The sequence below is a fragment of the Ciconia boyciana genome, chromosome 1, assembly GCF_034638445.1.
Source record: "Ciconia boyciana chromosome 1, ASM3463844v1, whole genome shotgun sequence".
NCBI lineage: Eukaryota > Metazoa > Chordata > Aves > Ciconiiformes > Ciconiidae > Ciconia > Ciconia boyciana.
Genome location: NC_132934.1, coordinates 114856160 through 114875039, shown reverse-complemented (window position 1 = coordinate 114875039; position 18880 = coordinate 114856160). Strand labels below are relative to the sequence as shown.

Below are 18880 nucleotides of genomic sequence, written 5' to 3'. Positions count from 1 at the left end.
TAGGAGCCTTACATGTACCCCTCAGAAGGATTTAAGATAGAATTAGTGACAGAAGCAAGTTCATATTCTGGAATATTACATCTGTCATGGTATGTTCCTTCAGAGAGACTGCTGCCATCTTGATTATTTTTAATTTACTAATGTTTTGTGAGCTGTGTTCACTGGAAATACATTTGGTATGAGGGCTATTCGCTTTGGTGAGTGAACAGCAATTTAAAACTGGATAACATTCTTTTTTTTTTTAACATTCTTGGAAGGAAATAACAAGGAAAGGAGAACTTTCAGAGGGCGCCAATTTCTGAATTGCCTTGTACCTCATGCCAAACCAAAGTAAAGTTTGCTTTGGGAGTATCATTGCAGTAGTTCAATTTTCAAGTAGCTAGCAGGTAGAGCCCAAGAGTTGTGTGCCTTATATATACATCTGGGTCAGCAACCGGAGGTCACCAAGTATGAAAAAGCAGCTGGCATGTCAGTGACCTGACCCTTCAACGATTAGTGAACCTAATCCTACTGCTCTTATGGTGCTCCAAGGAAATGAAATCAGTAGTGGCTGGAGAGGGATCATGTGTTGCATGAAAACATAAAATGTTGTGGCAGAATGAGTCCCCAAAACAGAAATTTTATTTTAATAAACAATAATATAATTAAAAAAGAAAAAGCCCTCTGAAATCACTAATTCAGAGCATTTGGAGATAAGTACAGCAATACATCAAATATAACTTCACATCAGATGAGTTTAGTGGCATCAAACGTGGATGCTGTGAAGCTAATGACCCATCACAAACCTGGTCTAGAACTGGGACAAGTAGAAAGATTGGCAAACTTAGCCTGTCACTCAAAGGACAGTCTGCTAGAGGGACTGCTTGTATATTCTTGCATCCAGAAGTGATGTTTACTGCTGAAGGTTAGTGGGCATTGGCGAGGTTGGATGAGGGACCTTCTTGTGATGCCAGTGTTGATATATCTGGTGTGTGAAGAGGCGAGTCATGTGTCTCGACTACCATTTTATCAGCAATAAATACATGTTTACATAGATTAAAAATGAAAGAACATAGACCAATAAAGATAGGGATGAGCAGTAAATATACATATTATTACCTTGAATTCCACACAAAGAAAATGTAAACAAAACTGAATGATTTCTAGTGATCTAGAAGCACATTTTTGACAAAGAGCCATGTTAATACCTAGGCTTTTACAGGAATCTGTAAAAGCTATAATTTTCAATGTAAAAAAGGCATGAATTGAAACGAATAAGTAAGTACCCTAATGGACAAAAAAACTCTAGTTTGAGGTTGTTTAAAATAACATCCCTTTTTTTTTCTCCTCACCATAACATTTGAAGAAAGGAGGGGTGTCAAGTCACAAAATTATCTTTGTGTGTGTGGCCTGAAGTGGGAGAAGTTGAGAAAAAAACACAGCTAAAATTGCTTCAGTACTTATATTAAATTAAAGGTCAAAAAAGGATGAAAAATAAAAGTGTGGCATGGATACCCTTTAGTTAAGCACTTTGGGGAAAACCTTGCTTTATTTTATTTGGAGACCAGATTTCTTCCTACAATTCAGAAGTCTTAAAGTTCCCCCTGTCCTGTGGGTAGGGTGTAGCTTTAATTTTACAGCGGCTTAGTTATTTGGTGGAATTCACCTGGCAACATAGGAGATGCCCTGCAAGACAGAGGGGATGCTAAGGGCTCTAAGCCCAAGATGCTCCTTTCTGTCAGTAGGAAGAGCAAGGTGAGCTGCTAAGTGAATTAGAGTCACCATCTGCAGTTTTTTAAATAACCCTGCTGCATGTGCATATGTAGCAGATGCAGCATCATTAACATGGACTTGATCCGGAGAATGGCTGTGTGTCCTCACTTTGACTTCCAAGGGGATCTGAATGCTCTCGTTTCCTCTCTGAAGGATCCAAGAGCATTTTTGAGGATCAGATTCTTTCTCTGGAATGCAACCAAAGTAAATGGAACTACAGCTCAACCAAACAGGACGATGCACAGCCCAGGGGCTCAAGTTCGGTATGTGCATAGGAAGCCAAAAAGCAGCCTGCTACAGAATAAAGCCTGCCACTTTTGTTGCCAGGGTTTCTACTGTGTGTTAGATGTTTATTTTGTGTTAGATGTTTATTTTATTTCTTTCAGATAAAATAGATGGATTTTGACCAGTGGTTTTTTGAGGGGGAGAGTGTGAATGAGCAGCAGTAACAGGCAAAATCTCCAAAGAGACGTAAACAAGAGCACAGAAAGAAATAGATGCAACCAAATTCTTAGTACAACTGATTAGCTGACAATAAGAGGTGGAGATCCATATATAAAGATTGACGAGGTAGGACCTGAATCTTGTCCTACTTGTGTGTAGGAAAATCAGGAATAATTTGTCTCCAGTGTCAAATGCAGAAAATGAGGATAATGCAACAAAAAACAGGAGGAAACCTTGTAACTTTGAACGTGATAATCCAGTTTCTCCTCAGAATAAAGAGAAGCAGTGCTAATAGCATAAATGTTATTTCTAAATCATAGCCTGTCAAGATATCCAGCCACTAATGGTAAATCCATATATGGTTATTTTCTAGCAGGGGACATGCTGCTATCAGTTTGGACAGCAGTAGCTTTGCTGTCACAAAAATAGTCTTCTGGATTCTTGCCTGAAATCATCAGTTCAGCTCCGTGTTGTGGCATATGGATGTCTTTTTTGACTTCAAGCAACTCCTTCAGCTATGCCTCCATAGCTTTGCAGGGATATCTGAGCTAGCTTAGGCACAGTACGTAGACATTCTCCAAGTCTTTGTTATCATCAGCCTATTGTCTGTAAAAAAATGGTATTTCCTTATTTCATGCACTTCCCTGCTTCACAGAGACATCTGGAGAAAAGCATTAAAGAACCTATGATTGCTCATAATCTCAACATTTATTTAATGTTTTTCATAGGTCGGCACTAGCATATTGCTTCTCCATATATCCCTTATTAAAATAACCATCAGGAAACAAAAATAACTAGATTCTCACTCTAATACTCTGGACTTTTGAGTTGGAGATTTGTTGCTTTTACAGTGTTGAATTATAGGCCAACCTGTGCATCCCGTGAAGATAAGCATGATCCAACATCACCAACAGACGCAGTCAATCAATTTGAAGCTACGTTGACCATCTTTTGCGACGGGATATATCCAATACATGACAATTCCTTGTTTAGTAGCCTGGTGTTGCATTTTGTGATGCAGTCACGGTCAGAGGTTTCTGCTGACTTTAGCTCCCCCTGTGCTGGAGTCCCGCATGCTTCCGTACAGACAGCCCACCATCCTAAAGGGTTTGTCATCTACAAAAACAAAATGAGAAGAGTTCAAGAGAAAATAAGTGGAGCTACTGCTCGTTTTATCAATAGGTAATTTCCCAAAATCACAAAGGAAGTCTCAAGGAAAGCCAAGGATTAAACTTGTCTCTTGAGTTTCGATCTAGTCCTTAAATACAAAAGCGTCCTTCCTGCAGTCTTTAATCAGGCAAAGCTCCAGTTTAGTTCAGTGAGAGTTACATGGGTCTAATAACTTAAATTATATGTATCTTTATTCTTTCCATCAATCTTGAAGAACTTTTCTTTTTTCTTTTTTTTTTCCTAAGAGGAGATACAGAGAAAGCGCTGCCTTTTTGCTCAGTGGTAATGTTAATCTGACCTTTTGCAAAGTTCCTATTTCTCTGTTATGCAACAACGCTGGCATGCTATTACTCCTTCTATCCTCCTGAGTAATATGGTTTACTGATGTTCTTTCCAAGTATTTTATTTTTAGAATATAGCTTTAAAATTGCTACATGGAACTAATTAAACCTCTGTTCATTAGTTTTCTTTTATCTTTTACATGTGACTTTAGAGAAGGGAAGGCCAAAGGGGGGCACAAAAGCAGTCTTCAAATATATTTAAAAAATCATTGCGAAAATGTACGTAATAAATCATTCTCCATGTCCACCTGGGACAGCAGAAGAGGTAATGGCCTTAAATTGCAGCAAGGGAGATTTACTTTAAGCATTAGCCAAAATCTTCTAACCAGAAGGACAGTTAAGGGCAGGAATGAATTGCTTGGGGAGGCTGTGAAATCTCCGTTACTGGAGGTTCACAGGAGCCGGCTGGCTGAGCCCGCCGCAGCTTAGGGGATGCTGATCCCACCCTAGGGCAGAGGGATGCACAAGATGGCTTTTCAAGGTCTCCTCTCAGCCTCATTTTCTACGGTTATATGAAGTTATCACAACTTCCTCCACAGCTATGCTGTGTAACACCTAAAATCAAGGAACTGAACAGCAACTCGAACTGGAAAATAATGTGTTTAATACCAAATCTTTTTCAGCGTGCCGTCATTCTGTGGCATCTGCCACCACTGAGGACAAAAATATCGCGAGCGCTGCCAGCAAAGTGTAGTGCTTTATTAGAGAGCATCATTTTACGTAAAGAAGCCATTTCAGAAGTGAGGTATCACTCCTGGGGTCCCTACTCAGGTGGTTCACAGAAATACATCAAAATACCATTTTGTTGAATTGTGAGTAGATTGAAAGTATTTATTCAGAGCCTGAGCCTGTATTTGAGTTGTAGGCCTCCGTAGAAAGAGGGCCATGCCCACAATGTCTAACCTATGTAATCTTCATAGTAAACTGTGTGATTCTGACCCTTCTTCAGAAAAAACTGAAACCAAGAACAATGTGTACCATATTTAAATGGTAGTCTTGCTTTTGATGTCCGTAGAAGAGTCAAAAAATACTCTCATTCCAGATTTTACCACATGTACTCATTTTGTATACACTCAAAAATAACTAGATACAGTCATCTTTTCTTTTCCACTGCTGAACGTGTAGCCGTTTGATTTCAAGGCTGTCAAGATAAAGCAGATAAAGACAAGCTTCAGACTTGACAGGTACAAATCTTTTGTAGCCTTTCATTTCAAGGGGGATACATTGCCAAGGGCACAGAATCTCATAGGCACATGAAAAAATGGTGAAGGTTGTCTGACTTTCGTATTACGTTTCCTTCATGACAGACAAAGTTTAGGCAAAGATCCAGGTAATCATAATTAGGCAGATTTGCTTTCTTAAAACAACAAAAAAGAGAGAGAGTACACTCATCCAAGTCTTCTCTGATGACATACGTCAGGAAAATTGCTTGATTCTTTCTCTTTGAACCTTTTTCAAAGTTCTATCTAAACTTCTCTTGCAAAAGCTCTTGAATTAAGCCCTCATGAACATATTCTCTTTGGTTAAGAGCAAAGATGGGCAGTCAAAGCTGAGCCTTCACAAGAGGTGAAGAGTGGGGCAGAAAATTTAACTGATGCTTCAAAAAACAAACATCAGCTGTACAAAAGGTTGCTGGTTAAAATTTTGGGTAAAAATTCTTGGCTTGCCCAACAGTATTTTGATTAACTTACAGAGTTATATGTAATATATAATTGTTCCACCTGCAGCACACATGGTGCTTAAAAGAAACCTTTTTTAGTGAAGCTGAGACAGTTTGTATGGAAAAGTGGAGAGGTGGAAGGGGGAAATTGATATGATGTAGAAAAATTGAATTCTCACTTTCTGAATATACTTGAGCTTTTCTTTGTCTACCGCCTACTTTTAAGTCTGAGTGGACTGGGGATCTTCACCTTCTTAATGTCTGTGAAGCGATTCTGACAGAGCAGTGAGCAGATGGAGAGCCAAGTTCTCAAGCAGAGACTTCAGGAAGCGACTCAGACACAGCGCTAACATTGCCCGAGTTTTCAGAGGTTTTCTGGAGTTGTGCTGATCTTTCTGTACGTGTAACCTCATGAAGGATTAGATTAAACAAGTGCTATGCTTTGAAAAGCTGCTACAGATCCTGAAACATCGTAACTTGAAGCCAGTTATATAGAGTGAAATATCAGTATCTCTGCAACCATAAGGGAATTGAGAATGAAACGGTGTTTTGCCTAATGTTTCAGAACAGTCATTATCAAAAAATATTTTAGGGACATGGTTTAGTGGTGGACTTGGCAGTGTTAGCTTTGCGGTTGGACTCGATGATCTTAAGGGTCTTTTCCAACGTCAATGATTCTATGATTCTAAAAGTCCACTTCAGCTGTGCGTGCCTGAACCCCCAGTCTTCCAGATTGCAGGGGAAAGTAGGGATTACTTTCCTCTTTGTCAAGTAAATACTACTGATATGATCATGTTGGTTTTGTGCGGAAAGTGCTTTGGGTACAGAGAAGAAGGCAGAATTACCCAATAGACAGGCAGCAGGCAATGCAATTTTTACATTCTTGCACTATCTTCTCTCCCGCAGTATATTCATTTTCCATCAGCTACCATGAATTGCATTCTTTGTGAGTTACTCTGAGTTGGACAGATGTGAAATGGTGTCACCATCTCCCGCTTTTTCATTAAAATCAATGTTTCTCTTCTACATGCCCTATTAATTAGCATAACAGATGTAGCGTGGACCTCCAAGACCACATCTTTTTAATGATTATTTGAGTCTATGTGGACATAGTGGTTTCTGATTGCCTAGTCTGCCCTGCCTGGACAGAATCTTGCCTGCAAATTGTCTGTCTGATGGGGGTGATATAGCTGTGATCTCCCACAGAAGTCTGTTATAACAAGCCATTTCAGCAGAAGTTTGTTTTGTGTAAAGTCTGCAGAACTGGTGTATGAATGTCTGATTGTGGCTTTTTTTTTATGTCTGCTCCTGAAAAGAAGCTGCACTTCAGACTATTGTTTCATTCAGTCTGAAGAACTCTTTTAAGCCAGAAATATTAAAAACTGCCTCTGGGCTGGAGATTTAAAAGAGAGAGTGATTCTTTTTTTTTCTTTTTCTTTCGTAAGTGATGGATAGCAGTAAAGAATAGAAAATTGGAAGGAAAGTTCAAGTATGAAGAAAGACTACTAGCAAGTTTTATATTCTGTGCATGTTTTTTGTAAGCTTGTGTAATTCAAAGCACTTCTGTTTTATAAAAAAACAACTGTATTAATTGTTATTGCTTAGGTCCATCATTTTTTATGCAAAATTCCCATGACTTCAAGAGGATTTCTGAGTGATACCAGTATGCAGTTCTTAACGAGGAGTACTGTACTTGCACAAGTTAGAAAAACAGTACATGCAGAAAGAAATGGTTTTATTTTAAAAGAGTTACCCCATGCAATCTTTGTTTAGCAAAGGAGAGAGTGAGAGGCTCATGCAGAAAATATGGGCTGGTGATTAGACTGAGGAATGTTGAGCCAGGAGCTTCCTGAATCCTGATCCCGTGAGAGCCAGTGACTCACTGGGTAACCTTGGGCAAATCACTTGACCTTCTTTTGTACCCCAGTCGTCCCCACGGAAAATTAGGTGAAAGGCATGACCTCACTGAAAAACACATGCTTCATCGGAGCTGAGCTTTTCTAAGAAAACAAATTACAATGCCTGCAGCATTTTTTAGTGTGCTGTGTCACTTTGCATGTGTCCTGTGGTCAAATTCAGTGCAAGAGCTGTACTTTTACATGCTGTTCAGTTCAAGCACTAGAGATCTGTGTATGTCCATAAACAAGGTTGTTGGGTTTTTTCCAGAAGAGCCACCACAATTTGTGTTTTAGCAAAAGCTGAGTTTTACTTGCTGTACATTGGGGACGCTTTTTGTTTTCTTTATTCCTATGCTTGAGATACCAGTGGAAAATAAATGAGATGTAATTTTTGCATGCTGTTCACTCAGAGAGCCTCTACAGATAGTCTGGCAGCATATTTTAAGAAAATTCAGAAATATCCAAACTTCTGGTTTGCTTCCCAGTGCTCCTGGGAAGCAAATAGTTGCAGCGCAGTGTGCTTCACCACACGTCCCACATAGCTCTGATGTGCTCCTGATTTACCTGCAGAGCTCTTTGTGTCCTGATGTTTAGAGAGGACGTAAGTTTTAGCTGACTTGTCATAATTGCTTTGGAGTATTCCTACCTTATATTAGGAATACACACCCCATTCCTACAAGGTGTAGGAATTCTTTTTGAACCCATTGGAGGTATTATTTCCTGTTGGGCTGTAATGGGTGTTGGCCTTCAGGAGCTGTTGGGGTAGGGAAGCTTGGGCAGTGCAAGGTCCACTGGCAGGAATGCAGACAGTGCGGGTGAACTGGGATCCAGGGGCTGATGGCTGGTGTTGAGTCCTTCATTTCTTGCTTCAGGATCTGAACAGACTGAGCTGTGTCAAGAGCCCCTTGCAGATGACATTCCAAAATACATTAGGGTTCAAAGTCTGCAGGTTGCTTTCATGCTGCTTTCAACAGTTTATTGATGTAGTCACACCTTCTCTCACCTCAAGGGGAGAAGGAAGGCTGTGTAGAAAGCCTGTCAGTCTATTTAGCTGGTTGGTCTTTTTGCCGTTTGGGAAGGACCCATTTACAAGAAGGCTAGCTCCTCTTCACTTGCACGAGGGTAAACCCTGCCTCCTCGCCATCTGTTTCTTTTACCATTTTGTGCATTCCTACAGCATAACTTAACTAAACACCATCCTGCTGGTAAAATTATATTATGTCATTTTCACTCAGTGGGAACTGTCAACACCAGTAAGATGCTTCATTAAGTAGAAAACATCAGATGATCTACTAACCCATTCTCAATCAGTCATCATTTTACACAGCTGCTGGGAGCCTTTTTTTTTCTTTTTCCAATAGCCTGGTTTGAGGTTCATAGCAGTACAAAATGTTGTGGTGCTAAAATTGGCATAGTTTTTAAAAGCCTTCATTATAAGATTTGTGTTCGCTAAGTCAAAGCTTTTGCTGGAATTATGCTTACATACAGGCTCACTTGAAGGATCACCTGTCACTTTTTCACATTGGTTCTTATGAAAGTAAGATAAGAAATGCCAGAAACCACCCTAACGTCATGAGCAATATGGGGTGATACCAGCATGTTCATGCATGCGCGGGGTGTGGGGAGGGAGGCTTTTCAAATAGGAAGAGAAGTGTCCCTTCTTTAGTTCTTGGATGCAAAAGGGTGAAGGGCGCAGGTGTAGAAGTACTTTGTTGTTCTCACTTCTGTGCTAAAAAGAGCATACATTAGCTAGGCAGTATTTAGGGATTACAGATCACTGTGATATTTTGAATTTTGATTATTTTTAATGAAGGGCAAAAACAGTTTTAAGAGTCATTGGAAGTTTGTCGTATATTTTAATGTGTTTTAAGCCTGGTCAGAATGCCTTAAAAGCCAAAGGTAGCATGGAGAAAGACTTAGGTTGTGATAAGTATTAGGAATTTTAGTTCCATAAAATTCTTTGGAAGTTGCATTCACAGTGTTTGTAAACATACATATGAAGTTAACTGGCAAATCAGTATGGACAGATGGAATCCATATACTTAATGCCATGAACAGGTATTACCCTCACTAATGTCACTGGTGCTTAATTTAGAAGCTCAAATACTTACAATTGGAATTATGTATTTTGGAAATTATTCGCTACTTACTACTTCTTTCCTTGTCATGATTTTTTTAAATTATTTTTGAAAAATTTAAAAATAACAAGAGAGATTCACAAATACTTTGGGAATCTTCTCGAAAAGGTGAAGTCTGCCAAGTAAGTGACTTAGCTCTCGTCATGCATTAGAACAGTGGCCTGATTTAATATGACAAAGTAATGTTAATGAGGTATGTCCTCTGTTTACCCCATTTATCACTGTAAAGTACAGAAGTTATGCTGCACTCTAGTTAAAGGTGAAGCCAGTAGCTTGACACTTTCCAGAAGATGACCCTGTTGCAGTTTCCTGTGCTTTTGCCAAGGTATTTGGGATAAAATGTTCTGTGCTGAATAGTTGCCTGAGAAGCATTTCATTTTATTTATTTACTCTGAACTTCTCCACAGAGACTGTCCAGCCATTTCTGAGAGGGAGACTAATTTGCAATCATTTTATGGAAAAATTTGCAGTCTCTCTGCTCAAAGTGAAGAGCTTGAGATTTGGCTGCAAGCTCTCTCCTATCTGAGGGATATTCTTTTTCTGTATATATGGAGGAGGAAAAAAGAAAAGAACGACTTCAATCCACTGCTCAGCGGTTACATTCTCTGCAGAGTCAGTGCATCTCTCAGAGTAGAGAGGGGAGGAAACTGTACCATCTTTAGGCAGGGAAGCCAGGGGCAAGCTAAAGCACAATATACTCCCTGGCCTGCTCCAGGAACATTCACATTGCTCTGACAGGAGGTAGTCTAACCTGAGGTTGCTTACAAAGCGCACTGCAGGAGGAGCCGGGGCTGAAAAATACACGTAGGAAAGACAAAGAGGTCTTTCCAAAGCCAGGACTGATGAAGTTGGTGCAAGGAGGAACTTAAACACACACAAACTGTGTTAAAAGAATGTCATCGGTAGCAGAGAAACTCAGAGATGTCCAAGCGGCACATTCAGAAGCATCAGCGTCAGGGCCAGTGCATATCTGCACTGTATTAAGTCATTTATTACGTGCTCATGTGGGATGTCTGTCACGTAAGATGAACAAAGTTATGAAAGGTGAAGTACGGTTATGCAAGAAAGGGATTCGTATGGAGAGCAAAGTTGTGTCCTAAATCAGTGGAGTGTTGCAGAGTGGTGTCAGAGTGTGCCAAGGTTAAGAAACTTGAATCCTGCCCTACAAGACTGAATCCTTCACATCACAGAGTTTTGGGTAGTTCTGAATGGTGCTATAAAATGTTGAGCACTCTGAAAACTTAAGTTCTCAAATTGCTAGTTTGCACCCAACTATTATGCGTAACCTACACTGAAGAGGCATTGTGTGCTATGGGATGTTATTCAGCCGAACTTTCTGAACAATCCTCCAGCTTTTGTTATTCACCCAGAGCTGTTTAGTACCTTAGAAATGAAACTCCTTTTCCACTGACAGAATCTCATTACCTTATTTCACAAGCATGCTGCAGTGAAGTAATTTCTTGAAGTGTTACAACTGTGAGCAGTCTTGGGACATTAAATACAAAAGCATTGTTCCTGCAACCTTTAAGCATACAGGTTGTCTCAGAGAAGGTTGCTATAGTGAGACCTAGGTCAACCAGCCCGGTGTTTTCGTGCTTGCTGGGCTAATTTTTTGCAAATATTTCTGTATAATTGATGGGTAATATATGCATATTCAAGTGCACAGATTCAAGTAAAGTACAAGAAACTGGCTGAAACTCCTGAACAGCTCTGCAAAGCAGTGTGTGCGCAGTCCTGATTTACACGGGGGAGCTGTGCTGCATATTGAGGGGTACGTCAACAAAAGCTAGGGGATGGGGCTAAAGCCCTCTCTAGTAAATGTTTGCTTAAGTTAGCAGAACACTGGTGAAACATGCTATGAGGAGTTATTTAATGTCAGCAGAAAATGGTTCTAGTTATATTACTGCTAGGCATGTGCTGAGGTTTATTAGCCTGTCAGCTCTGCTCGTAGTTCTCAGACATGAGGTGTGACCTGGTGGCATTCAGTGCATTAGCACGAATACAAGCACAGCGATAATGTTGTATAGAACGGCAGCCAAAAATAACATCATCTTTGCGTTTCCTGAAGACGCTCGTTGTCAGTGTTTAGGACTTTGGCAAAGTCAGAGGTAGTCCTCATTGGCACAGTAGCTGCTGATTCATTATACACTTAGCCTGTGACACTTCCACAGAATTTGCTCTATAGGTTAGAAGGGATGCACTGATTATTTGGTTACTCTGTCACAGAAATGTCTGCTTGAAATCATAAGGTTACTAGTGAATTATTTTGCTCAACACCAGCATTTGGCTTAAATAAAACAAAGATGTTGTCATCTCTTCAGAGCAAGTATTTATATTGTGCTATATCAGATTGAAACTTGACATGTACCCACTGATACTCGGTTGTGTCTCAGCGCAGAATAAAAATAGCATTATCTGGCCCATATATAATAAGTATTGCCAAAGGAAAGTGGTTTTACCTATCAGAAAAAAATAAGCCCAAATCTTGCACATAAAGCACACCAGTAATTAGACATGCCTTCAGCATGACAGTTTGATTCATTGTTTCTGCAGCAATGTATTTGTGATAACAGCATTGCAATAGCAATTAGCAACAGTAGTAACAGGGAAAGGAGTATTAGCTTTCATCAGTGTTAACCCAGGTTCCTTGAATAAATTCTTACTAGCATTTATAATACTACAGGGCCTTTTATTCAAATAGTAGCTGTATTTGAATGATACTAGTAAATGTGCACACATCAGGGGAAGAGACAAAAAAAGAGAAATGCCCTCTTCATTCTCCTTCCCACCTCCCCTCCAGTGGGAATTTAGTAGCTGCACAAGACAGACTGGCTGTTCTCAGTCATCACTGGTACAACTAGAAGTGATAGATCAAGGTCCTCTTGTCACTTTTCCTGCAGCTCCATCCTTAGGTCAGGAACCCAGCATGTGAGTAAGGCTGCCACATGATACCTTGGCTTCTTTCGCAGGACAGAAACCCTGATTTCTGATCTCCTGCAGCCTTAACACAGACTTCTGGTCAGATAGGTACTTTCCTAATCTCAGATACAGCTTGGCAGTGAGTGCTGCCTCCATGTCTTTCCTCTTGGCTTCTCCCCCAGAGCAGATGAAAACAACATAACAGCAAGTTTATATAAGGCAAATAGGTACAATTTGCTGATTTTCTTCTTTTCCAGCCTGTATTGTAGGTATTATTATTGTTATTATTTTTGTCATGCCTACTACTATGGATATCAGAATATGATATCCTGCCATCGGTGTCCCTACCTATGTCACCTTACAGCTAGTCTACAGCAGTTATACCGAAACATGAAACCAACGGTACGTAGAATGCTTTTATTTATTGCAGAATAACACAATCTGTCTCTTCAGCTGCTGTTTGAGGGCATCAGGTTTATTTCTCTGCAGTGCCTTTGATAGGTGTTCTTTGTCCTTACCATTAAAGCACTTGGTCTAGCCCTGGATGTCTGATTAATCATCTTCTGGCCTGGGTTGAAGACTGTGAGTGTTAAGTTCAGGCTTGAGCTCCCTGCAGCTTTGGTTCCCATTCAGTCTTCTACCTCTTGGATAGTAAGTTGGCTGTTAAATAATCCAGTGTGTGCATGGAAATTAAAGATAAACCTGATGTTTACAGAGGGAACAAAGTGCGTTGCCTGCAATCTATTATTGTTGCCCAGAGACTAGAGAAGATGGGGATCACTGATCTACAGAAAAAGTTGCTGTCACACTTATAAGAACTCATCTAGCACTGGACTGAACTCCCCTGAACATTAAGGATTTTTGCAAGTTCCATCATGTGCTGCTTTGTATGCACATTATTTTGTGTTCTGGAGTATAAATATCCAATACCATATACATTTAAAAATAAAAACCAGCAAAACTAAAACCCTAACCAAAACAATACTAAAAAGCACCCTCCCACAAAACAAGACTCTCTACATGGAAGAAACTATTTGAAAATATTACTCAGATTGTTTGATGTATTGTAGAGGGTACTCGTACTTCAGCGAGGAGTGCACTTTAAGAATTTACATACAGTTTGTTTAGTTGTTCCATAAATACTAGCATTTTTTTCCATTTAGAAAGATACTGTAGCACCTTTCTAGACAATTGCAGAACATCTTTACAGAGTGAAGTATAGTCTTTCTTGCTGAAGATGATTTGGAAAAACAGTAAGAACTAAATTGTTAACTAATATAAATGAGTACAGTTCACTTTAGTCTTCATCGAGTTTCAATTAGCACAGCTCGATGACATGTCAGCTGATGGCATTACTTCCTTGCTATATGTAACAGTGTAAACTGTCACAGCTTTTTTGTCTTCAAGCAGAGATAACCACGTTTCAAGTGGCCTGCTTTGGGCTGCTGTTCAAAATTTGAGAATGAATTATACAATTAATTTACCTTGCCTGTGAGCTCCAGCTGGTAAACTCTGTTATGGATAGTCATATAATTTTATTTATTTGTTTCATTTCTACAGGGCACTTGCTTGGGCTTTCCCATGATGACTCCAAATTTTGTGAGGAGAACTTTGGCTCCATGGAAGATAAGCGCCTGATGTCCTCCATTCTGACTAGCATAGATGCTTCAAAACCCTGGTCCAAATGCACTTCAGCAACTATAACAGAATTTTTCGATGATGGTCATGGTATGTATTATCACATCTTGTGTCAGCTACATGTTAGTTTTTACTGTGATCTATTTTTTTAATAAGAACATTTTATACCAGCTTGTTCATTCCTTGCTCATCTTCAGGACTATCTTCGAAGTGCCTGCAAAACAAGGCAAAGGTCTAAAAGGCTGGCAGAGTCTTGCCCTCCCTTTGCATGGTTCAAATGCAAGAGAAAAGAAAGAGTTGATGAAGTGTGTGTTGGCAATAATTTGTTTTGGAACATGGAACATTTTTTAGACCTAATTTAGAAATTAGTCTTGTCTTCCCAAATGCCACAGATATGAGCTCAGAGAGTGCTTTAAACAGAAGACACAAGGAAATGGCTTTTTCCTCACAGAAATTAAAATGGGTGATATGGTCTACTTAGCGTTAGACTACAGATATGAGCAGAGTGTATGGGTTCTTGTTACCATTAATGACATTTATTATGTTGATGATGCCATTACATTTATTACACTTATAATGCCATTGTATTTATTATGTATATGTAGAGGGGCTGTAAGCAAGAATTAAGACTCCCCTGTGCTGTATATCATAAAAGATTACTTCTGCCCCAGGAGCTTACCTTCCAAATCACGGAACTAATATTTGTTAAATGTGTCATTTACTCTTTGGAGAATAAGTGCAAAACTTTCTTTTTCCACAAGTAGTATTAAAAAAGCATAGTCTTCACTCTTTAATGAATTTTAAAGTCTTCATTGTGCTCCCAAAGCAACTGCAGTTCTTAAACAAACCATTCAAATTCCAAAATGCTGAGATAAAAATTACATAATTGAGTGAATGGATCAAGTTGTTATGGTAACCGAAATACTTATGGATAAAAAATATGGTATGTCTGCTGAATGTAAAGGTTTTTTTGCTTTTAAATATTTTGTCGGCTAATTTCAGTGCTCTCTGAAATATTTTCTCCTGTTTTCCTGTGTTGGAGAATGACTTCATTTTTTCTCTCAATTTTATTAGATCTATTAATCTGTACTGTCCTGTTTTATGGTCCATATTGCTCTGGCATTGACTTAATATTACCAAGTTAGTTTCCACATATGAAGAGAACTTTCCTTCTTGAGTTTAGTTACTGAGGTACAGTACAGTTCACTGGGGTAAAAAAAAAGGGACCTCCCTCACCATCCATGAATGACCTCTTAGAGAGCACAAGGAATTCTGAACTACATTTCCTCTTCTGTTCCTCTCCTGCTGCAGGCGAGTAGAAAGGTTGTTCTCATTTTTTCCCTTTTTTAATGGCCTGACTTCTTCTCTTTACTATGCATCCAGCTAGCTACTTTCTCCAACAATGAAGAAAGCAAAGAGAGCATTTCTCCCACCCACCTTGTTTTGGAGGGATGTACCCTTGTTTTGGCTTGTTTGTACCTGGAGGGATGCTTGAAATTTGGACCCTTATCCATGAGCTGGACCCAGTCTCAATGTGGATGTAAGGAGGGGCTGTAACAATCAGTCCTATAGGTCTGAGAATACAACTCTGACAGGTTTTTTCAGTAAAAGTAGGTAGGAGCTTCAGATCCTTCAGAGCTGCATTATGGTCTCTTTGTTCAGCATGAGAACTGTTTTCCTGTACACGAAGTTTAGCAGTCCTCAACTGCTGACACTTTTCACAAAGTCATGTATTCTTTGCTGCATGTAAAGGGCTTAGGATCTGTCAGTCTGTTAATGGATAGGTTAGGGTACATTGCCCTTTCTAACACTCATGAGTAGTTACCACTCAGGCATGTAGTCTCAAAGAGTTATCGATGAGATGAAATAATTCACAGAAAATTTGAACCTCTCGTCATAGAGGTCCATAGTCCTCTGGGAGATAATTTTATTACTGATGCTATTGGTGCGATTTCAAATATACAGTGTTTAGGGACTCTCTTTTCTTGATAGATCAGACCTTCAGAGACCTTTTCTAAGTAACAGTCTTCCTCTTCTGTTGAAGTTTATAATTTTTCAGTTATTTATCTTAAATCAAAGATTTGTCTTAACAGAACACAAACACTATCTATAAAGTAAAAATGGAAGTCAATGATTTAAATTGCAGTTTCTTCAAATTATTGTGCTGAAAGGCCAGGCGTTATTTTAGGAAGGGAACTTCTGGTTTTATTTTCTTCTTCCAGCCAGTGAATGAATCCATAGCTCCGTAATTCCCATTTGTAATGTATGCTGAGTGTACCAGAAACCACAGGATCGTAGTAGAGCATGATGCTGCCTTTCAGACTGCTTTGGGCTGATGATAAAACAGTGCAAACGTGCCATATTTCCATGTTTCCTCCAGAATACATGTGTCTGCTTTTTGGGTTGCTCATTTTTTTCCTTAGCTGGGGCAGATGTACTGTCGAGTAGTTGCAGTGTTTTCCCTCCCTTTTTGTTTTCAAGAAGGTGCAATCTTCCCATAAAAAGAAGAAAATCATCTCTCTCTCAGGTGCTGCTAGGCAGAGAAAAAAAACCTTAACCATTCAGGTGTAATTTTGAGCAGTACCGCAGGCATAGCGTAAACGAGGAAGGCACAAAATAGCAGTTTGCAACAAAAGAATACAGATATTCATATGCCAGGCTTTCTTTTAGGAAGTTTGTGACCGGATTTTGTGTAGTCACAGGAAACTTATGTGGGATACCCTGAACAAGAGGAGACTCTTCCATTGTCTGACAGGCAGCATAAGCAGCTCGCACCGGGCTTTTGGTCTGAGCGGGCATGAGCTTATGAATTGTGCTTTGTGACAAACAGGGCGTGGCAGCATTGGTGTGGGGAAATAAATGAAATGCTTCATCTGCTGCTCCTTATGGCTAAGCATAATGAAATGTGAATGAAGTCCAGAAGTTTGGATCTGTGAGCAGTATTCTACTACAAAAGAACAATGTCTTATCAAAGCTTTAAGTTTCCCATACAGGTTTAGATGTTCACCCCATACTGCTGTAACAGCAAACATCACAGTCTTGACTCTCTAATTCCTTAACATCACTTTATCAAGTACTGATGTTCCGATTTTCTAAATTTGGAAAGCAATGTTGAGGAGCGGACTCATCTTATAAAATGTGGGTATTTACTATGTAGGTGGCTACTCCTAAACTGGGTATTTCGGTTCCCATTGTAGTGCAGAGGGGTGTAGTCAATGTCATCAATGGTTTGACTGATCTCATGAGTTGCATTAGTGGTGCTGAATTACACCATAAACTCGTTTGTCTGAGTACTGAAACATCTGACGGCTGACTGAATTGCAGACACCAGCATTACCTACAGTTAAAGTCAGCTAAATAAATCCCAGTATAAATGTCTTGTCCAAGGTCACCCAGGAGGTCTGGGGAGGATCAAGGTGCTGATTCCCAGTCTCCTGAGACCCACTCTGAGAACTATAAACATCATTGTCATGATATCACCATTTGTTTTACACTCGTGAGATGACCCCAGACAGCAGTTTGACATTTAGGAATAAAAGGCTGAGTTAGTGTCCAAAAGACAGTGACATTTATTTTCATCTGCTTTTAGACAACTCTCTCCTAAGGTACTAATTGCCTTTATTGTCATGCCAACCACTAGGCTGTGGTATGATTGCTTGCGATTTATTGTGTTTGTCAGAGTGCTCAGTGCTCTGTGCAACCTGAAGCAAGGACTATTTATATTTTAATTAATTTATATCCTGGTTATCTGCTTCCTGCACAGATCTCGTTCTGCCTTTTTTTCCCAAGATACATTGCACATAACATTGAGGAGAGATAATGAGATGGCTTAATTAACACTGTCATCAGACAACAATGTTGCTCTATTCCAGGGCACACAGATGTTCTTTGGTACTCAGGACAAAAACCAGGAATAGCAGTATATACATGCTCTGTATGTTGCAGTGTAATGTAGTGAACTGAAGCTTTCTCTGCCCCTCTCAACCAGGGCACCCAGGGCAAACCATTCTCCAACTTCTTAACTCTGTCTTTTCTGAACATTACAAGTAGGAGGTTGGACCAGCAGCTGGTGAAAACACCTGCACTTCCTTGCAACCTGTCTAAACATAGATTACCACTGCTACTATCTATAAATGTAAAGGTGTTTTGGTTTTTTTTCCTGTGGGGAAGCCTTAGGGGCCTTTCCTACCCTCAGTTTTGAATTTATCATGTGAGATCAGTTGGAACACCTGGCTTTATAGACATTGTATGTGTTTCCTCAGAGCAGTATCGGTTAAGGAGAACTTTGGATCTCCTTCCCCTGTATTCTGAAGGGGAAAAAATGCTATATTTGCTATGTAAGCTTGTGAAACCTGTTTGTTATTCACATGTGAAAGATATTCAAATGGTTGTTAACTAAAATGATTGACAAGTCAAGTATATGCAAGGATGTAACTTTTTTTTTTTCTTTTTTCTCTAAATTTATATTTCCAGTCATGTCAGTCACAGCAGATCTCTGTGATGCGCAGCAATGTCTGTCATGGAGAAATTATGTGTTATTATGAAGTTTTAAAATACTGAATAATGGTTGCACTTGGGAGTTTGATAAATGCTGCAGTATATATATAGTAGTAGTGTATACCACTAAATTTTGACATGCTAGTGCCTTCCCATCAGTGCCCCTAACACTGTACTAGCTTCCTCCCCTATCACAGGGTTTTGAAGTAGGACTTCTGCTGCTCTTTGCTTTTACAGAGTGTATTTTTGACAGCAACTTTTGCCAATGATGTCCTTCTCACAAACCCCAGAAAAAAAATCCGTACTTCCTCACTCTTCACCGTGACTTTATATTTTACACAACAACACGCTTTGAATGCTAGAGTACTTTTAATTATCTTTATCTCATGGCACTCAGCTCATCAGTTAGCATTGGCACACCTT

At 39.5% G+C, this 18880-nt stretch overlaps 1 protein-coding gene across 1 annotated transcript in view; it reads left to right on the top strand.

Annotated features, from left to right (window-relative positions):
* ADAMTS5 (ADAM metallopeptidase with thrombospondin type 1 motif 5) overlaps nucleotides 1–18880 on the top strand; it is a 45981-nt gene that overhangs the window by 14952 nt on the left and 12149 nt on the right. The window contains exon 3 of the mRNA XM_072844784.1: nucleotides 13883–14050. Coding sequence (XP_072700885.1) covers nucleotides 13883–14050 — 168 coding nt within the window. The remainder of the gene's footprint in view (nucleotides 1–13882; nucleotides 14051–18880) is intronic.